Raw genomic sequence first — 21,483 nt, 5'->3', positions numbered from 1 at the left:
AAGGGAAAAGATCGAGGTTAGTGAAAAGAAACTTCGAATGCTGTGGGTGACAAAACTGTGGTAATGACATTTTAGGTGTGTGTAGGGGGGGTGTGGGGAGGAGCATGCTTCGTCATTGCCGGAGGTAGGAGGGGAGGCTCTGCTCCCTCCAGAAAACTCTGGAGAGGGCTCGGAGTCCGGAGCCTCCCGTAGTCGGTGCCTATGGGACACCCTGTATATATATTTATGACCTCTGCATGAAAGTGACGATATTTCCTTCCCTGATAAATGTCGTAACTTATTAGAAGTGTTTTTCTCGATCAGTCGTTACCTTTGCTTACTGGAAAGAGAAGCGATGCTGAGGCACGTATCATTCACGTGCATTTCACATGCCGTTGGTAAAAGACTATGCCGAAGGGGTCACTAAAAAGTCTACAGTTTTTTTTTTTCTTGCTCTTTCAGGGTCGAAAAAGCGCGCAATGCGTTTTGAAGCAAGGTGAACATACAGGAACATATTCATTCTCTAGGCATAAGCTATATACATGCCTTTAGAAACAATTGTTCAGGTGCTGCCTCCTTCTCCTCAAAAATTATAATAAACTTTCTGCTGCGTACATATTTTTATATACTATGTATGTGCATGGTGTTTACAGTTGAAATTTAAAACAATGTTGATGTGAGAAACTACGGAGGAGGCAGCCGCCGCTGGTACTTCTAATGCGCCTGTTGTCGTTTTTTGTTAGAATTTCAGAAAGAACGCAAAGTATGAATTAAAACCCGTGCACGTCCGCGCCAACAATGATGCAGTAAGCTATTAGGCACAATAAAATATTAAGTTAGAAGGTCGAGGCAAGTCGAAAGAAGCCTCAAATTATCTGGCTGACAAAATTCTGGCAATGGCACGTTAGATGGGGGGGAGGGGCCTCAGAGGGGGCTCGGGCCCCGGAGACCCCCCTCCCCCCCTTAATCGGCGCCTACGGCACTAACTACGTTCTGCGGTACTTCCGCAACGTTGCAGAATGATCTCGGCAGCCAACTAGAGCAATGTACCCCAGAGTGCAAAAACTGCGGGTGGTAGTATAGGGCCATTTCGAAGAACAGCTGTTCCTCGCCACTGGTCTACGCAGTACTTAAGCGTCTCCCGAGGCAAAGTCTTCCTACAGCCAGAACGATGCCCAAATTATGTTTGCCTGAGTAGAGACCTTATACTTGTGTGGGCCCTGGGTGTCATTCATGATTTAGAGGCTGACGGATATATGTAGATTTCTTTTATCGCCTGCAGCAGATACCATGTTACCACTACTTAAGTCGCATTACTCTCGAAGAGGCACGAAATACTACAAATCAAGCCACGCGCGGTTATGCGCAGCTGACGCAAAGCGTCACACTCCGACAGTACAGAGATATGCGACACTACCGAGATAAACGGTAGCCAGCCGGAAAGCCGCGCTCGACGTTTCTCATGCAGATACCCGCACGCAAACGCTTGACATGTAGCCCGCCACCATATTACAAAACCTTACACCTCAGAAGATCCTGGTATTAGGTACAAAACATCCTCGACTGCAGAACTTAGGGGATACACACAACTGAACACGAGCACACTAAGGCGCCAGGTGTTTTTTGTTGTCACCGCATGCGCGCATCTGTCTCTGCGGCTGAGTTTGTGTGTGTTGCTGCATTTTTAAATTTATTTTTCTAAGCTAGGTGCATAATTATAAATCTCTTACGAATCAGCGATATAAATATAGATGAGCGATATCGGACGATAAAATGGTACTGACCACTGACTAGAATCGGCGCTTCCACTGACGCCACGGTATCTTTCTTTTTCTTCAATTTATTCATTCATCGCTTGCAGCAACGGCAGTGGCACGAACTCCACCGGTAATAGCAGAGAAAGGCTCCGAAATTCATTTGCACATTTACATAACCAATTACACGGACGTTGCGGTGGACTGTTGTATCCCTTGAGCATATGGTTTCGTATTTCACAAAACTTCCTTCGCCCCGATAGCGAGAAATGAACTATTTTTACACGCCGACTGAAAAACAATCACCACCGCTGTTCACGCGCCCACGTACTAGGTTTTTAAAATATTTCGTAACCGGCCGCCTAAGCAATGCTTCTGCCTCACTTCGTAATGCAATTTTGCGGCGCCTAGACTACATTTTCACGTGCTGCCTCCACGTTGGGGTACTGGTGAGCTGACGGGCTGATGCTACGAATATAGCACACCCTGTTGCTGCTATCGGCATTCGCTGCAAACAGGCAGGATGTGACGCGTCTCCGCCGCGCCGACGTCTGCTGCACTTCCTCTCTCTCTCTCTCTGTACGGGTACGGCGTGCGACATTCAGCCAGTAGCCCAGTCGTGCGCGCGTTCGCCATGTCGCGAGTGGAGCCCGAGAAAGTGAAGCAAAGTGGATCTCCACGTGGCGACAGCGAATGGGGTATGTGAGGTTGTGCGAGTCGAAGTTTTATAACGATACTTTGCCGCGCTGCCACGTGAATTTTTTGCTCGCCCTTAGAGCTTGTTTTTTTCGAGGGGCTGAAGAAACATATGAAATTACCTGCCTGAGAAATAACTTCAAATGTGAGGTTAAAAATTCTAGAATTATTTACGCCACGTGTGTGAAAACTTATGATATCTAATTGCACTCGAAGATATTTGTTATAGAAGGTTAGAACATGCGTAATTGTTTCCACATCGTTTGCCATACCTGTAGGCTAAGTTTGTCGGCTCTTTACAAAAACTGATACGGGCGTCCGGCGCAAAAGGAATGCCACTGTATTGGTACATTTTCACGCTGTGCAAGCTCAGGCTAACTCCACATGTTGTGGCAGCCATTAAAACAGCCAGTGTTGGAGGTGACTGAAATTTTCATGCATAAAATGAATGCGCCCGTGGGATATGTTTCTTAGAGTGTGCAACCTCGTCGATAGCTCCGTGTCAGAGTGCTGCTTTGTGACTCGGAGATTGTCACGAATGAACGTGGTTGTGACGTCATGTCGGGTCGTCCCACATGACGTCAAGGTATGGGCTGTGATGAAGTAGATCGGCGAAATCGCGTCATGAGGCTACAGGGTGTCAAAGGCGTATTATGATTTGTAGCAAAAAATAACACATAATTTGCGTTCGAGCCTACGTGACCTCCATATTTCTACTAAGAAAAAAGTGCGAAATGTGACGCTTTGCGTAAGAAGCCGTTGATATTCCGTTATTCCGCTTGCAATCGGTCTCGACATAAATAATTCAATTTTCTTTTAGATGAGGCTTTAGCTTGGAGCTAACTGCGATTTACTTATTCAGATAATCGTTAGACGTAGCAATTCTCGCATTAGATACTCACCGGAACTATTAAAATGAATTTGTTACATTTAGAATGGAAAGGTATAGTTTACCTATCGCAGGAAGCTCAGCCGTGCTTCATAGTTTTTCATAACATTCATGAGTATATTTGTAAGGCTTAGGAAAAAATTAAAGCACAAATGTTGCAAATCCAAAACTCAGCCCCAAAAGGAATAGTGTTCGGCACATTTCTGTCACATTTCTGTGAACTGCGTCTGATACAGCAACTAAAGTAGACAAATGCCATTATCTACTTTACAACATACTGCCACAATGTTTAGGAAGATGTTGCAAAAACCAGTACTCGCAGATGGAGGGTATATTTTAAGGAAGTGCATAAAGCATCCATTTTGTCTTTGTAATATGTCGGAATAGACAGTGCAGCTTCTAGAAGTGTGATATTGTTTCTTGCTGCTGATTTAAAGAGGTTCTTGCTTGATGTTGAAGCTTCTTTTTTTTTTCAGTTTTCAAGAATGTTGGGATAAACAAGAGATAAACAATGGGCTAAACAAGAGAAAGCTCCCTACAGTCCGCAGATTTTAAGATTTTCCTTATAATGCAGCACACCTGCGCTGCTGTCGATGCAGTGCAAAACGATTATTCTATTCTCATCTACGCGAGATAGGAGCTAGGTAGCTAAAAGGGTGCAGTTAAATTTGTAATCTGATTCGCTCTTCAACGTAACGCTCAATCCGGGAACCACTCAATTTCTTCAACATATCTTTTTTTAGCAATGTGACACTTTGCGCAAGCATCTATAGAACGAACGTGTTTCCCCAGGCCAGCATATTAAGCCAGATTTTAATGGCTTCAGAAGTGATAGTTCAGCGTTCCTTGATAAGATATAAGCATACTGGGCTGTACTTGCTGACAGGTGGTTCCGAAAAATAGGAGCCCTCGGAATTTTCTAGGTGCCCACCGTCAGGAGGAACTTCCTTTTCTTTTTTTCCCCTTGAGCACGGTATCAACGGAGATAACGTTGGTCGCAGACGTACTGTGTATTCCCAATGCTTCTGTGCGCAGGCTTTCGCAAGTGTAATCCTCAAGATATAAACAAAGCTTCAGAATCAATCAATCAATCAATCAAAACCAATAAATGCTAGTTACTTCTGTGAACAATGCAGCTTCAATGTTGTCAAAAGCCATTACGAGATCAAGCCCTGGTCACCTCTATTACCTTTCTGTGCAGAGAAAGCCTGCTGGCAAAAATATGGCTCGCTCTAACCACGTAGGGGGATGAGCCAACAGGACAAAAAAAAAGTTGGAAGGCGATTCATGCTTTGCTTGAAGTCAATGAAAGACAGTGTCTTCCTGAGTGAGTTGGGGGGAGGGTAGGGTAGGGGACGATGTATGAACGACATAATTTATTTTGAGAGCAGCGCTAGGCAACGTTTCATCGTCGTCAACTACACGTTAAATCGCCTTCCAACTTTCTGTCAACATTTTAGCATCGGCAGCACCAGCAGATCAATCGTCATGATCTACATTTTCATCATCGGTGGGGCTCTCAGAACAAATTATATGCATAATCGTCAATCCCATAATCATCATCAGTTTTGTCACATTTTTTAGACTGTACTCTCTCCAGGATGGAATGGGCTCCCGATAGACGTTAGAACCGGCCGGAAATAATGTGCGGCATTTCTTTGCCTAAGCAATAAGATGCGTTATTGTGTTCCTGCTGTCATGCAGTTGAGTTCGCGCTCGACGACACCGGACCCGGTCCATCACAAGAGGGGTCTCCTTCCCAAGTACAAAACAAGGTACGTAGAACCTTCCTATCCTCCACTTCGATATTGAGCATAAAGAACATACTCCAAACATTTCATTTTTAAGTATGGTAATTAAATTGATGAAATCAGATTACTTAATGGTTGACTGTTTAATTAAAACGTCCATACTTAAACGTTATCGGAATAAAGATTACCGCCCATTGTAAAAAGCTTTCTTCAAATCTTTTGCATAGCAAGAACAGATGCTACTGAGAGCTGCCTCAAGCCGACTGCTAGCTGGCTATATACGGCAAGAAAGATGTTCACAGAAAAAAAATCATGCAAATACCGTTGAGAAGAAGCGGAGACTGAGATAGTTGAAAGTTTCCAGCCGATGGTTTATTCAGCGCACACAGAAATCGAGGGGCACCAATAAATATATGATCACCTGCCAATTAAAACGCATAAATTTCTAAAATGTCCTCTATGCTGTATTGTTTCTGTCGCAATATAAGTCGCACTTTAAACATTGTCCTTCTATTTAAAGCCTTTTAGAAACCTGTCTTTTGCACAGTGGCAGCATAGACGAATATAAATTTAGCTAAGTAACTGGGCAGAAACTAGAGACCGACTACAGTGGCTACTGGCATACGATACAGTGGCTACTACACGTCGTGCCCAACTCTATTGCTTCTTCCCAATGTCAACAACAATATCGGCTAGGCTGTTTGCTCGCTAATCCACAACACTGTCTTCCTGTCTCCTAACGTTGCGCCTATCATTTCTCGTTCCATAGATTTATGGTGCTCGCTAAAGTACAAACTATAACACATCGACACAGTGGCAAGGGAATGAAGAAACGAATAGCACGTGACTCTATGCCTGTGTATTTATTTCTCTTTGGGACAATGTTGTTGCGCTATATTATGTCCCTTACTTCGTGGCTATTGGTAAACGTAACCGATAAAAAGTATGGTCTCCTTACAAGTCGGCTGGCCACGGTGGATGCAAAGACCGGAGCACATCTCCCTGCGCTTTGCGGTTCTTATGTAGTCATCATCTACCGGTGGTGCCAGTCAGATATTTCTGCGAACGCATCGAGGTTTTAAATTATCTTCGGAAATGTTGCCTAATATTATTACATTTATTATTTATTATTACACCTTCTGTTCTTTAATTTTATCGAATTGCAATAAGTACCGCTTTGTTTGACACCATAAAAACTCATCTTCAGAGGTCGAAAACAAATTTTGTGTCAACATTTCATATGCCAAAAAGCAAACAAAACAGAAAAGAAAATTTTTAATGAGAGTCGTGTGCGACTGTGAAAGAATACTCTTCTATGCCCAATTTTCCGGGAAGTCTTGGCATCACTCCCAACTTTGCTTAGTACTTGTCGTTGGTTTGAAAACAACAGAATGCGGAACTTTGTGGCGTCAAATAAAAATGGGGTAGCTTTAAATAGCGATTATCGAAACACCAGATTTTGCCCGGCGAAATTTGAGGCCCGCAGAAGCGTCACCATGCCATGAAGGTGGCCGCAAGTACAATCATTACTTCTAATAAAAGCTACACATTTCGCTGCTATTGCTGTGTCATATATATATATATAATATGCTAGCACTGATAGTAAGCATCTAGACCTTTTTGTGTGCGTCTGTGGGTGTTACACATAATTTCTGCTTCTTCTAAGAGCAGGTGGATGAACCTGTTCAACACCGGATGCCGTTAATAAACGTATCCAATGGGAACGTTTACCACCAGACCATCACAGACTCTACCGTACACCAGAATTACACTCCCATCACTCCCTACCGAACTGCACGTGATCGCAGCCCCATCAACGAGCGTCGAGCAGGAAATTCCAGGCGTCGGACTGAGGTATGTCGTCGAGCCGGAGCTCGTTGTAGTTACTGCAGCACGTCGGTCTGCGCACCGTCTGCACGCGCCCTTTCTTGCAGTCAGCGCGCCTTGCTGCTTTTATTCAGCCAGCAAAACGTGAATTACCCGGCACGTCGCAATGGGACGCGGTGAGGAAAGTGACTAAGTAGCTGGACCTGTTGTGCGGAAGAATAGTTTGGCTAATCAATGGGGAAAAAAAAACAATGCGGCATTTTCGGGTCTACTTGTATAGGCTTAGATTGAAAACAACTTTTATGGTTAGTGATCCACACGCACTGCGTTACCCTGCAAGGTAGAATTTTGGTTGAAGTTTATTGGCATCACCAAGACCACTGGTCGATTATTACGCTGGGTATCATTAAAGTTTATTATCTGATTTCGCTATGCATTTTAGCACGGTAAGAATCTGGAAGTGCACTTGGACCTCTTTCTGTTTTTGTAGACGTGCCTACTATATTACGAAATTAAACGTCGTAAATATAAACTGCTGCCTCATATATTTATTTACTTATACCTCACAGACTCCAAATAGCATTAGGTGAGGGGTCATGACAATGTAAATACAGTACAGAAATAATAAACCGGAGTAATGGTAGAACAGACGCGGTAAATACGCAGAAAGAAAAGTCGCCACACGCAGAATTAATGCTATAGTACGTAAAGTAGGTTATTTTTTATGGTACCGTTCGTTGCACTTATTGCTTCGTAGTTATATCAGCTATTCAAAAGTTTTTTCGCAAGATGATGTCATAGTTGAGAAACTTGGTTCGTATATAAACTAACGGACAATATTCTTATCCTTTTTCACTTCTTGGCTGAACCAAGCAACGGTGAATTTTATATTTGAGAATATTTAACGGTACTTTTATCGTCTGTCGCCTTCTTAGGATTCCTCTCCTAAATTAAAATTTTGCGACCATGACTCAATGGAATTTGACATTTCTTGCGACGTCCAATGTTCTACACTCGTAGATTTGCGATGTTTCATGCGGGTATATGAAACGTTGCACTGCGCAAAACATCTTATTTCAAAGCATGTGTTCGTGGGAGAAAAGAATGGAAACTTTTTCTGTATTTGTAGACTATACATTAGAAATTGCGAATTCAAGTAAGTTTTGCTTTAAATGTGTGCAGTGTGTGCTAGCCATTCCAGGCGCAAATATTTTTCATCTGGAGCTTGTCCTGCATTTGTTCGTTAAATATCAATTTTTCTATCCTTGAAATTTATATCAAGCTCCGGAGGCATTATATATCAGCCGAAACGGATGCCTAAACTGACTACCAATCTAACCTGAAATTTCTGTCGTTAGTGTTGGTACAGAAGAACAGCTGAGCGCAGGAACCGGGACAAACACAGCCACGAAAAGACACATACAGCATTTAGAATGCGATAACTTCCCGTGTGCAATGTGTCCTTTATTTTTTATTTATTTTCTGTCTGCGTTTGCCCTTGTTTCTGTGTCCGCCATTCCTTTAGGCCATCGATCGTGAACGAAGAAACCCACTTCGACACAATTGGTATTTTTCGTTTCATTCATTTGTATGTTGTGTCAAGGCATTGGCATGGAGAGGTGGCGGGCGGGGGGGGGGCGGTTATTGTTTAAAGGTTGCAATAAACTATTTCAATAACACGCGCACGCACACATAATCAACTGGACAAAATATGCAAAACATCACAAAATATTTACTAAGGAACAAAACATTACAGTAGATATAAGTCGTAAGTTGACTGCAAATTAATTATACATTAATTAGGACAAAGAGTAAACAGGTAGATTGCGCAATATGTGATTTATACTCATACCGCGATGCACCAATGTTTAGTGCGTGTCACGACAGATGATCATTAGGATCAAACGAAATTGTTGATATTTTGTAGACATTGCTTTGTATATTCATTGTATCTTCAGTGTAGTTATAAGTCCTAAATTAAGAACGTTTTGTGAACTTTATGCGGCTATTACTCATGCATTAGTTACAGTCTGTCTACCAACCGGGAAAGCCGGGAATTCTCGGGGATTTTGAATAGTCTGGAAATACTCAGGGAAAACTCAGGGAATTTCTGCCTCTATCAGGGAAAATTAGCTGTAATTTTATTGAAAGGGAACAAAAGTCGCAGTAATGCTGGCTCGCGTAACAGAGAGGAATCGTAAGGAATCGTCTTGTGACGCCGTGTCGTCGGCTGCCGACTTTCCGGACGCCCGACGGCTCCGCGGCCCCGTCACGTGCCCCATAGAGTCAATGTCTAAGAACGTCTGAAATTTCGGACGCAAGAGCCCTTCACCGTCCGATTTTCCCGACTGTTTGCCGTGACCGCAAGACCGAAACGGCGTTAATCCGAGCCACCACTGCCGCCGTTTTGATTACCTCGCCGCCGTGGTAAATGCTAGGCCTAGCTGCCTCAACGTTCTTTGTTAAAGGGACACTAAAGCGAAACAATAAATCAGTTTAGACTAATGGAGCATTGTTTGAGAACCCTGCAGGCAGTCATTTCAAAAATATAGTTTGATTATTAGATGAGAAAATGAAGGTCCAAGTATCCTTATTTGAATTTCGCGCCGAAACCCCAGCACCGGTACGTCAGCGTGACGTCAGGGATACCAAAGTATGTTTTCGCATTTGGGCCGCGTTGGCTCAATAAAGGTTCTTGAAACTTGCCATGTTTAATATTTGGTTCCTTTAGAACGCAATATAGTCAATCTGTACCGCTATATATAATTAGCAGGCCCTAGAAGATGCCATCAAAATCTAAGACGTCACAGACCCCAGGTGCGGGAACTCAAGTAGGCGTCGCCACCCGTATTTCGTTGGCTTACCAAAGACGTTTGGCTTACCAAACGTCTTATCGTTGTAAGAGTGGTGTTTTTGGTGTTGTAGGAGGAGGAGGAAAGAGAAAAGAAGAAGGCAGGGAGGTTAACCAGAATAACGTCCCGTTGGCTACCCTACACCGGGGGAATGGGAAAGGGGAAAGCAAAGATCACAGGGAGAGAGAGAAGGGAAGGAAAGAATGAAATTGTGGCAAGTTCGCTGACGCGTGCGGTTTTACAGAAATTGCCTTAATAGTCACAGGTGGTCGCACAAACCCGTCGTCCTTAAGAAACACAAAAGTGCCTTCACCGCTTTATGGGCCGACGGGCGATGGCGGCGGTGTTCCAGCAGCACCTGCACAGAAAGCGGCCGATTGTCCAGTTTTTGGAAAGCTTTGGCAAGTTCTTGTCTCTCTAGGGCATATCTTGGACAGTGGCACAGCAGGTGGTCGATGTTCTCTTCGGTGCCACAGACCTCGCATGCTGCACTGTCAGTCACCCCAATTAATGTAGAGTATGCCTTTGTGAAGGCCACTCCTAACCAAAGGCGACACAGAAGCGTAGCTTCACGTCGAGGAAGTCCGGGTGGAGGTCGGAGCTGCAGGGAGGGGTTTAGTCGATGTAGTCCTGTAAGTCGTAAGTTTTGCGAGTTCCACTCGGTCACTGTGAGGCTACGTGCCAGGTGTCGAAGCTGCCTTGCAGCGTCAGTCCTCGAAAGCGGAATCGGAATGCTGTGCTCTTCTTGATGAGCTGTGCGAGCAGCGTTATCGGCGGACTCATTGCCACTGATTCCACAGTGGCCAGGTACCCACTGAAAAACGACTTCGTGGCCTTTTTGTTGGACATCATGGTGAAGTTTCACGACTTCGTATGTCAATTGGTCATGACATCCGTGTCGGAGAACTGACTGCGTGCACTGTAATGCCGGTTTTGAATCACAGAACACAGCCCATTTTCTGGGTCTTTCCGAATCAATGAATTCCAGTGCTCGACGCAGGGCCGTTAGTTCTGCCGCCGTTGAGGTCGTGACATGCGATGTCCTGAACCGCAGTGTCATTCCTCGCGTTGGTATAACCACGGCACCACCAGAACTGCACGACGTAGTCGATCCGTCGGTATAGATGTGCACGTGGTTGCTGTACTTTTCATGCAGAAGAAGTAAGCTCAGCTGTTTTAGAGCAGGGGCCGGTAGATCTGTCTTCTTCTGTAGTCCTGGAATCGTTATCTCAACTTGTGGACGGCTCAAACACCACGTAGGAAACGCTGGCTTGGCCGCAGGTGCGTACCCTGAGGTAAACGACGCACGATGTGCACTGACAATACCGCTAAATGTCGAGCAGGGCCTTGCAGCAGTGAGGCTCGCCAAGTGGTGGGAAGGGGTCCTAGCATAATGCCTGAGATGCATACGCATTGTCTCAACGGCAATGTGCGTCGTGATCGGGTAATCCTGCGCTAGGGCAATGGTTTCAGCCGTTGATGCACTGCGTGGTAAGCCAAGACATATCTTAAGGGCTTGGGCTTGAATACTCTGAATCGTACGCAGGTTAGTCTTGCAGGTGTTGGATATCGCAGGCAGGCTGTATCGCAGGAATCCAACGAACAACGCCATGTACAACTGTAACATAGCGTGTATAGATGCTCCCCAACTTTTTCCTGCAAGGAACCTGAACAGGTGACACATAGCAGTCAGCCGCTTTTTCACGTAATTGACGTGCGGAGTCCAAGACAGGTCTCTGTCAATTACGACTCCCAAGAACCTGTGGCTTCTGCTGTATGGTATAAGTTGTCCGCTAATAGATACGCCGTAACCTTGACATTGGCTTCCTCGTGAATTCCACCACTGCGCACTTTCCGCATGAAATTTCAAGTCCTTGTTGACGAAGGTAGCAAGATGTCATTGTGGCAGCCATCTGAAGCCGAGCTCGAAGCTGAAGTCGTGTCACACCTGATGCCCAAATGCAGATGTTGTCCGCATAGATGGAAAGTCGTACGGTCCTTGGCAGGTTGTAAACTAATCCACTGAGGGTGAGATTGAAAAGAGTCGGACTAAGCACTCCTCCTTGAGGGACTCCTCGGCTACCGTAATGCTCGGACGTCGGGCCATTTTCTGTGGCGCATGTAGAAAGGTCTCCTCTGTAAGTAGTTGCACACCCACATATACATCTTACCACCAAGTCCGACGGCTTCTAACGTGCTAAGGATGGCTTCATGGGTGACATTATCATAAGCTCCTTTAACGTCTAGAAACAGAGCAGCAGACAGTCGCTTACAGGCCTTTTGGTGTTGCACAAATGTTATCAAGTCAACAACGCTGTCTGTTGACGAACGGCCCCGTCTGAATCCGGCCATAGCTTGTGGATAGATTTCATAGTACTCTAAGTACCATTCCAGACGTGTTAAAACCATTCTTTCCATTGTTTTTCCGACACAGCTGGCAAGTGCGATCGGACGGTATGAGGAAATGTCCAAAGGCTACTTACCTGCCAAGTGGAATGAGGCGAGTTGACTTCCACTCTTGCGGAACCGTACCCGTCTGCCAGGAGTCGTTGTATAGGAGCAAGAGTGCCTTCCGAGCTTGGTCTCCTAAGTTACACAGGGCACGGTATGTAATGCCGTCGGGTCCTGGCGCTGAAGAACGCCTGCACAAAGCCAGCGCAGCTTCTAGTTCTTCCATAGAAAAAGGGCATTCCATGCGGGGATCGCGTGAGAACAGTGGGTCGTCGAGCGTTCCCGTACCCGTTCCATCGGAATTTGCCTCGCCAGCAATCTTTCTGCAGAAAGATTCAGCGACGTCAATATCTCTACATTGTAGATAAAGTGCCAAAGATTTAAACGGGTGGCGCTGACCCGAGGTTGTGCGAAGGCCACGAACAGTCCTCCATATAAGCGACAAAGGTTTTCGCGGATCCAGGGACTCGCAAAAGGATGCCCATTGTCGCGAAGCCAGCTTGTTCATGTGACGCTGTATTTTCTTTTGTGTTCGTCTAGCCAATCTCAAATCATGATTTGACTTCGTGCGTCTATATCTTCGCTCCGCACGACGGCGAATGGCTCGAAGTTTTGCTAGTTCAATGTCGAAATCGGTGCGGGAAGAACTCCTCGAAAGCAGATGCGTGGTTGTTTGTATGGCATCCTTTATCGCGCCCTGTAGGTTGTAAGAGGTGCCGTCACGACAACAGTCTTCCATTATTATTTTGTATTTAGGCCAATCGGTGCACTGGACGGTTCTGGAAGACTTGGAACTAGTCAAACCTGCGATCTTCAAATAGGCTGGGATGTGGTCGCTACCCCGTGTTTCTAAATCGGAAAGCCAGTGCACTCTTCTCGAAAGCGACCGTGACACGAAGGTTAGGTCCAAGCAGCTGCTATACGCTGATCCACGCAGATAAGTGGGGCTACCATCATTTGACAAGCAAAATTCCCGTTCAGAAGCAAAGGACACCAACGTTTTGCCTCTAGAGTTAATTTTGGAGCTTCCCCATAGGTAATGGTGGGCATTAAAGTCACCAGTGAGCACCCACGGCTCTGGAGTCGATGTCAAAATTCCCCGTAGGCGCTCACAATCTAGACGGCTTGCTGGAGATATATAGGCTCCAAGAATTGTAAACGTGAGCTTTTTCTTCTTCACTGTTAAGCAAATGTATTGATTTGCTTCGTCAGGAGGCACTGGGTGATGTACATAAGTCAAGTCAGGGCGTATAAACACAACAACCTTGCTGCACTCTCCGTAGGTAGAGGACATAAAGCACTCATACCCGGACAGTCTGATGGGAGCTGACAGGTTGGGCTCGCAAATCACGATAATGGGGAACTGGTGCGTAAAGACACTGTCTAAAGTCGGACATGCGTGACTTAAGCCCTCTGGCGTTCCACTGCAAGACAGATGCATGCTTGACTTCCTCTTGAAACGACGGCATCTCTCGGGCCATGGTTTTACCCTAGAGCCGCAAGCACCGGACTCAAGGTGTCCAGCACCTGCAGTGCGCTCTGTGCCGACGGGGTTTTCATGCTGCTCAGTAGGATGCGCATGGCGTCCATAAGTGACTTCAGCATCACTTTGACTTGGCGATCCTCAGTCGGCGTCCCATCCGCGGTTCGTGAGGTCATTGTGGGCGGCGCACTTTGGTGTGACTCCGAGGCAGGTTGTGCTCTTGGAAGTGTAGACCACTCTTCAGGAGGTGAGCGTGTTGCCGCAGTCTTCGTTTTCGCAGTATCTGTTTTTGTGGAAGTCGGTGTTGATACGGTAGCCGCTTTGCCGGAAGATGGCGTATATCTTTCAGTAGACGTAACCCTTCGTGCTGCTCTTCGGGGCCGATGTCGTCGTCGCCTGAGAGTAGCGGCACCCTCTTTGTGGGTTGAATGGTCCCGTACCATACGTTTGAGTACTGCTCGCTTGTTCCTCAGCCGCGGGCAATCATTGGATGAGGCCTCATGAGTACCATGGCAGTTAGGGCACTTTAACACAGTTGCGCGGCAGGCATCTGCTGAATGGGATTCGGCACACCGTGGGCACACGAGGTTATTCCTACAGACACCTTTTACGTGTCCCATCTTGCAGCATTTGTAGCATTGCAGGGGCATCGGTATGTATGGGCGGACTGGATGGCGGACGTGGCCAACTTTGACATGTGAGGGAAGGCTGTCTCCATCAAACCACAGCTTCAGGCAACGGGTGTTGCCAAGTCTTGTGATGTGCGTGATAAGAGTGCCTTCTGTAGTTGGCTTTGGTGTTGTAGAACGCTAATTTACTGATGCAGAAGAAATCATTTTTCACTTTAGGGTCCCTTTAAGCTTCTTGCCGTCCGGCGCCGTGTTTTTCATTGAAAGAATTCGCCGCTGTAAGCAATGGCATCGACTCCGTCTTTGTGGGCCTCGAATGGCTTCGAATCTCGGAAAGTACGGCGCTTTGCAGAATGCTTGTTCCCAAAAGTCAGCTTTGCCTCAATACAGAAGGTTTACGCGGTAAGCATAGCAAGCGTGGGAAGGGGCAATTGTCACGGGACACAGCACCTATTCCTTAATTATACACGCGTCCATCCGCCATCTCCTATCACAGTACGAGCTCCGATATGCCTAATAACCGTGCTGGTAGGCCTTTTCGGACGTGCCTGTGGTGATTTGAGCCTTTAATGGTAGTAAAAGACATGCATTCATTTTTTCGGACTGCTCCATTTTTCGGACGTTCTCGCGGCCCTTAGGCCGAAAACCGCCGAAGTCAACGTCCAAAAAATCGGACGTTGACTGTACAGCTGACAAAGAGGATGCTTCAAATTGTCCGTGGTCGAACGCGCAGCGGAAGGACGACAAGAACAGAAAGGACCTATGCACTGAGGAATGAATGGGAAAGGAAGCCTGCCGCCGCTTTTTTCAAGGAGCTTGAGCTAAAGAAACAACGTGTTGGCTGACACCGGAATGCAGGCATCCCTCATCCAAACCGAAATAAACTCTTTAAAGCAGTGAAACGCAACACTCAGGCGTTGTGCACGGGCTGAGAGTATGTCAGGAGAGATGACGTTGACACACCAGCTGTTGAGAATCTCATTTGTTGAGAATCTCGTTTGTGACAAAATTCGGGCCTCACACCAATGAGCTTGCTATAAATAGATAAAAGTAGCTCATATCACCTTCAGTCACGGCGGCCACATTTGTAGACGCGACCTATTTTTGCCATTTCTGTGCAGTGGTAGCAAGGAATAATAGATCATGAACATTAAGCTTACGGCAACTTGAACATTCTGATAACCTAAATTATTTCCATTTTGCTTCTGAGTGATATGTATCGTTACAGAGTACTGCTTCGGTAAAGGCACTACCATGTTTTTTGTGACGCTTGATGTGGGGAATGTCGGTAGCAACCTTGAAATATATATATTTCTTTCTTGAAATGCTTGAGGCTTATGAATAACTAGTGCGTGTAATTCGATCGGGGAATTGAATACTTTTTATGAAGAAACGTAGCATGACTGATTTTACAATATTCAAATATTAAGTTACTCTGTAAATGTAATGGCTCATCATAAAATGCTCAGAGTCATTCTATCACCTTGATTTGCTTTCAGTGGAGTTTCAAGCACCACCTATGGTTCACACATATGTATCGACAGTTGATCATAAATCGGGACTGAAGTGGATACTCGAAAACTTTTGTTTAGTATGCATCTCGTTTTTATTCGTATTTGAGAATGTTCCACTCGATTTGCAATGAGTTTTATTTTTTTTTCAAAGTTATTCGCTGTGTATTTTACCCCCTCGCGTCATATTCTTTTTTTTATAAAAGAAATGATACTCCTTACTATTAAAACTGGATTGAGTCATATTTTAGCATGCTTACTAGAGAGTGGCAGCATGGGGCGACATGTGTCAGCCTGTCTTGACGTAAAACAAAGTTCTGTGTCACTCATGGAATTTTGCAAAGGCACTCAAGGAAAACCTGGAAAACTCAGGGAATTTGGAAATGTCAACTTGGTAGATACCCTCAGTTATGACAATGAGGGATATTATAAAATTTAGGCATCTTTAATGATGCCATTGCCTCATAGGTATGATTAGTGCAGAAATGGTATCTAGTATGCCCACAGACTTTTACCTCGCCTTCGATGTTTAAGTAACGCCAACTCCTCAGAATATAACAGGGCCAGGAAATTCAGACTTCCGCCATACTGAATATAAAGATACCCTAGCCATGACGTTGGTCAAGTTGGTTCGTTGATACGAACACAAATGAACTATAGACAAAATCTCGCCATTCGGTCAACAGTGTTTCAATTGCTCTTTTCCTACCTTAAGCACATTTTTTCAGCTCATTGACATGCCAGCAGTGTAAAAAACAAGTGTGATGAACGCAAATGTTTGCACCCGCCGTGGTTGCTTAGTGGCTATGGTGTTGGGCTGCTAAGCACAAGGTCGCGAGACTGTATCCCGGCCACGACGGCCGCATTTCGAACGGGGCGAAATGCGAAACCGCCCGTGTACTTAGATTTAGGTGAACGTTAAAGAAACCCTGGAGGTCCAACTTTCCGGAGTCCCTCCCCCCACTACGGCGTGCCTCATGATCAGCTCGTGGTTTTGGCACGCGAAACGCCATGATGTAATTTTAAATTTTCAAATGTTTGCATCGAGGTCAAACCAGGGTACTATATGGAGTGACGGTTTTCTCCTCTCGTCTCTCAGAAGTTGAAAGAGATAGCAATGCCTCCGTTTTTCAGACTCTCATTTTACTCTGCATTTTTCCTCCCGTTGCAGATTACAGAATATCCAAGACGCTGGACAACCGGACGAGGAAATATGGAAGAGCGCACGAGCGAACGTGAGCGCACTGCTCGTCGCTGGGAGCATGATCGCTATGACCACGGTTATGCTCACGGTGGTCACCGGGGCACCCGCCGTGAGCCGCGAACGAATTACCGGCGCAAGGAATTCTCCTAGAAGGCAGTATTAAACCGCCTACGGTGATATGCTGTTTAGAATCGAGCAGCGCGTTTGGTGATGGTGGTGAAAACACTTATTGAGGAAAAATACAAAAGAGCTTACCTCCGAAGGGGGGAGGGGGGTACACCTAAGTGTACTTCCTAGTTAGTTATAAATCTTCGTCCTAATGACACGTTCCCTCCGCTACTGAAACGATCAGTTTAGACAGTGACGAATTGAGTGATGTTGCAGATGTCATAGTTTAAGCGACGTCACGGCTCTCGAAGCCAGATAATTTTTTCGATCTGCTCTGTGTCTTAGTGGAATTGCTCCTCTCCAAGGCGCCAATGGCGATACGAATCGCTGCCTGGTGCACAGCTTTGCTTTCTTCGTTCGGAAGATATTTGTTGTCGCTACGATAGGGATTACTGATAAAGAAATGCTTAAGACATAATTGGGAAAACATCACTGCTGTATGTCAACAGCAGGTGCTAATGCAATAATCTAGTAATGAGGTTCAACGTCCCGAAGCAACTTACGCTGCATCATAGACGCCGTAGTGCTCGAGTGGACGGCTCTGGATTATTTCGACCACCTGGGATTCTTTAACGAGCATATGAAGCCAAGTACACTAGGCTTTAGCGCCCAGCCACAGTCAGAATGAGGCCACGTTGGCCATGAGTTATACCTGAAATTTCGTGCTCAGCATCTCAATGTCGTCACTGCTGAACCAGCTCGGTGGATTGGGTAATATGAGGTGGTAATTAATCGTTGTGTAGAAAGGATGCAGAACACGTGAAAATCATTAACGAGGCCCGGTGAATGCGTTTCTTATTGGGATACGGCTTGTAAGTTTTGGTTTTGTGGTAGGGTGTATATTGGTATTCGCAATTCTCAGTGAATTGTCATTGGCGCTTCGAGAATGCGGTTCAGATGGGATACGTTTCAATAAATGTTTTTTCCTCAGGAAATGTTTCAGTGTACACCCGTGAGCAAATATATGCAGACCACGGGGGCTTATTCCAAACTAGAGTTACTGTTTTATGGGCGAGGAGGAACGTATCCTCGAACCAGCGCGTCGCACTGGCATGTGCGGATTCCGTTTCCTCCCAGCGGGAGCTTCGAAAGGTAGGGGTTTAATTAGGAATTTCTGCGGTTTTAACATGTTTTATCTGGGGTTTCTACGATGTTGGATGACTCAAGATCTACGGGCTACCACTCTGCTGTATTCTGCTGCAAAAATAACTTTCGCAAGCAAGTGTGAAGTGCGTCTTAAACCGCGGCAACTTCGTGGAAACCACCGCGCTGCAGGAGCAGCTTAGCGTCCGCTTTGTATTCCCAGCATAAACAGAAAGGACTTGATGCCATTGCGTGTATCTTCCGAAGGTTTTGTTCCCAGTGAGCGCTCAGCGGCGAACTCGGAACTCGGCACCCATGATCAAACTGAGATATGAAAGAAAGGTGCGTACTCAACTCGGTCAGCTATTGCGAATGGATGAAGTTGACTATTTCTTCGAGCACGCACATTAAACTTATTCTGTTCAAACGTGTTCTAACTTCTAAGGTTGTCATGCTTGACTACCAACATTCTGGCGGAAGTTGATCGAGGACGTGTTATGAAAACAGTACGTGCCACCTAAGAAATGAAGGTGCGTTCTGTTCCATTCTGTAACCAAAGCCATGCCTACCGTGCGCCGGCCGCGGCCCTATTTCACATAGGCTTTCCCGTGCTTCCATATCCTGACGTCGCTCATCGCACCCGCCGTAGTACTGGAGAAAATAAAGTTGCTGTTGCACAGTGCAGTGTTTCGTTTTTCAGCTATTCTCGAGTAGGCGAGGTGCCCTTGCACGCACAGGCATCGTTCGAAACGAAACGTTGCGCACAACCTTTCAACGCGTCGCGTGCGTCTGGTTGATCGTGGTTTATTCGCGGACATTATCATCAGCTCATTTCATCCATGTTAACAGCCCTTTCAATCGAGTTATATTACAGTTCTTTATTTTGTAAAGCTTCACGCCCGGGTGCCAGATAAACAATGTTGAGAAAATCGTGTTGCGAAAATTTTAGGAGCGCGAAAGCTAGCAAAACGTGTTTTCTCGGAGCTTCACAGTTACCTGGATTGGGATGTACGCTGGTGCGGCACACCGCATGTATTGCCAATTCTTTAGGGGAGGACTTCTGCAACACCGGTCGGAACTTTGCCTCTGAAGGTACGTCGGACAGACTTTCTCGCGCCCGCGGCGCTGGTGCTGATCGAGTCAGTCATCACCACCGGCGGCCTTTGAGCCGCTTGCGCTCAACCGCGGTTGCTAAGGCACTCTGCCTTCTAGATTTTCGATATATGCGGCCCGGGATCCCCTACGGTCGCTGTACTGCTCCCACAAAAATATCTCTGATGTTATTTACAGGGTACATCACCGTAAGACGCCAGAAGGCTATCATCCGCCACGAATGACTCCGCACGAGCGCCGCAGGTGCGAGACAGTCTGTCCGACAAAGCGGCCGCCAAATCGGGCGTCAGTGCCCGCTGCTTCACCTATTTTACCACCTGCAATACATGCTGGCGATGTGATGCTGCTACTTTCATAGAATAAGGTGTCGATAAACTGTTGCAATGTTTCTTGCGCAACAAAGGACACCGATTGGTAAACCGTGCTTGAATTAATGACTTAATAATTCGATTTGGCTCCACAAACCCCGAATCGGGAATAGGAAAAGTCAAGAATAGGAGAGTCAAGCCACACGCGCGCACACGCACACAGACACACACGCGCGCGCGCGCGCCCCGCTGGTGTTTGACTGTTTGTACCAAGTGTGAAACCAAAGACGCTGTGTGCGGCCACTTGTTTTGAGAACGAACAACACCGGAATAGCAATTGTTCTCAAGCTGATCTAAAGTCTGCGGGGGCGGAAGGAGGCAGTAGCAATCTCTGACAAGAACCAATGATTGTTGCGGTCTTGGTGTGGAAGAGATTGGTGCTGAGTTGAGGCCAATGAACAACTTCTTGAAAAAGACTACCGCTGAATTCCGGACCGACAGACAATTTCTAGGAAAGGAGAACTGTCATTTGATTGTCCATTGTTGCGCATTGCAGTGTGAAATGATATTTAATGAGAGAATCTAAAGTGGAGAGCGGGAAACAGAGAATAAAGATCTGACCAATTTTCACTGCTTGTCTATAGAAGTCTTCTGAGCCAACAGTAGCCAAACAGAAGCACTGTTTCGAAACGGAATCTCGGAACACAAAATGAATTCCGCATAAGGCCACATATAAGAACAGTCGCATCAAGCTTCCTCAGCATAGCTGCAATAATTGTGATTCACATATGTGGTTACCAATCGCAGATAATGAACTACTACAGTCCAGTGTTGCCGAACCTTTCTGAGGCGTTTCACTGAAGTGAGAAACAAAAAGCCATTGAATTCTCGCCAAACGTTTCAAGCGGATTTGGAATAACGTAGGCGTTTCGGAGCACTATGACCATATAAGTAACTCATTTACCTAGACATTTTGTGTTTCTCTAATGTCCATATAGGTGACGGATAAACAGTTAATGACAGTGTAGAAGGCTCTCTTTCCTGATATTTTTATGCAAAGAATAATGAGAACCTAAATTTTGCTTTCACCTTCAAATTGTAAGGTTACAAATAGAGCTCAATTCAAAACAACATAAACAACCTAGGTTTCCTCGCACGAAAAGTTTACATTATCTCTAAATTTTTCTTCCCCTCGACGTTCTCAGTTGTACGGAACGCATTCACAACGTGTTTTTAACACGATGATGACAATTACCCGAGCTTCAGGCAGGTCAAATACGCTTCTACTCTCAATTTAGCTGCCGTGAGAAACAGCAGTGATTTATTCACATAAATAAGCCCAGGTGCTCCCATATCTGCACCTTCCTATTCAGTCAGTCCGTCTTATTCACCATCCGAGTGATAAATAACACAATATAGTGGTGGACTCCGGATTAATTTTGACACGGTGATGGCCTTTAACATGTCTCGAAATCTAAGTGCATGTGCGTTTTCTATTTTGTCTCCGTCGAAATGCGGCTGCCGCGCTTCCCAGACAACGCACTCACGTCCTGAGTAGTTACTCAGTACGTCCTCGCAAGGACATTGCAACGTCCTGAGGACATACTCTACTGGTCCTTGCAAAGGCCTAGAAAGGTCCTCAGGCAGTCCACAAGGATTTTTCTAGGATGTTTTGAGGACTTATTAGGGCACACTCTAGGCTTGCTTGAATGCTGAATTTTCTCATTCAATAACCTGGTTTTACTTTTAACAGAACGTAACACTAAAGCATGGTTATGGGCCACA

The 21,483-nt window shown here is 45.7% G+C and overlaps 1 protein-coding gene across 1 annotated transcript; it reads left to right on the top strand.

Annotated features, from left to right (window-relative positions):
* The first annotated feature begins 2,354 nt into the window (after nt 1-2,354).
* On the top strand, nt 2,355-18,117 carry LOC142585102 (uncharacterized). The gene is made up of 4 exons (XM_075695617.1): nt 2,355-2,431; nt 5,023-5,093; nt 6,741-6,923; nt 16,994-18,117. The coding sequence occupies exons 1-4, from the start codon at nt 2,368-2,370 to the stop codon at nt 17,174-17,176; spliced, it is 501 nt and encodes a 166-aa protein (XP_075551732.1). The 5' UTR covers nt 2,355-2,367; the 3' UTR covers nt 17,177-18,117.
* The last annotated feature ends 3,366 nt before the right edge of the window (nt 18,118-21,483 follow it).

The sequence above is a fragment of the Dermacentor variabilis genome, chromosome 6 (assembly GCF_050947875.1).
Source record: "Dermacentor variabilis isolate Ectoservices chromosome 6, ASM5094787v1, whole genome shotgun sequence".
In the NCBI taxonomy this organism is placed as follows: domain Eukaryota; kingdom Metazoa; phylum Arthropoda; class Arachnida; order Ixodida; family Ixodidae; genus Dermacentor; species Dermacentor variabilis.
This window is presented reverse-complemented; position numbering and strand designations above follow the sequence as displayed.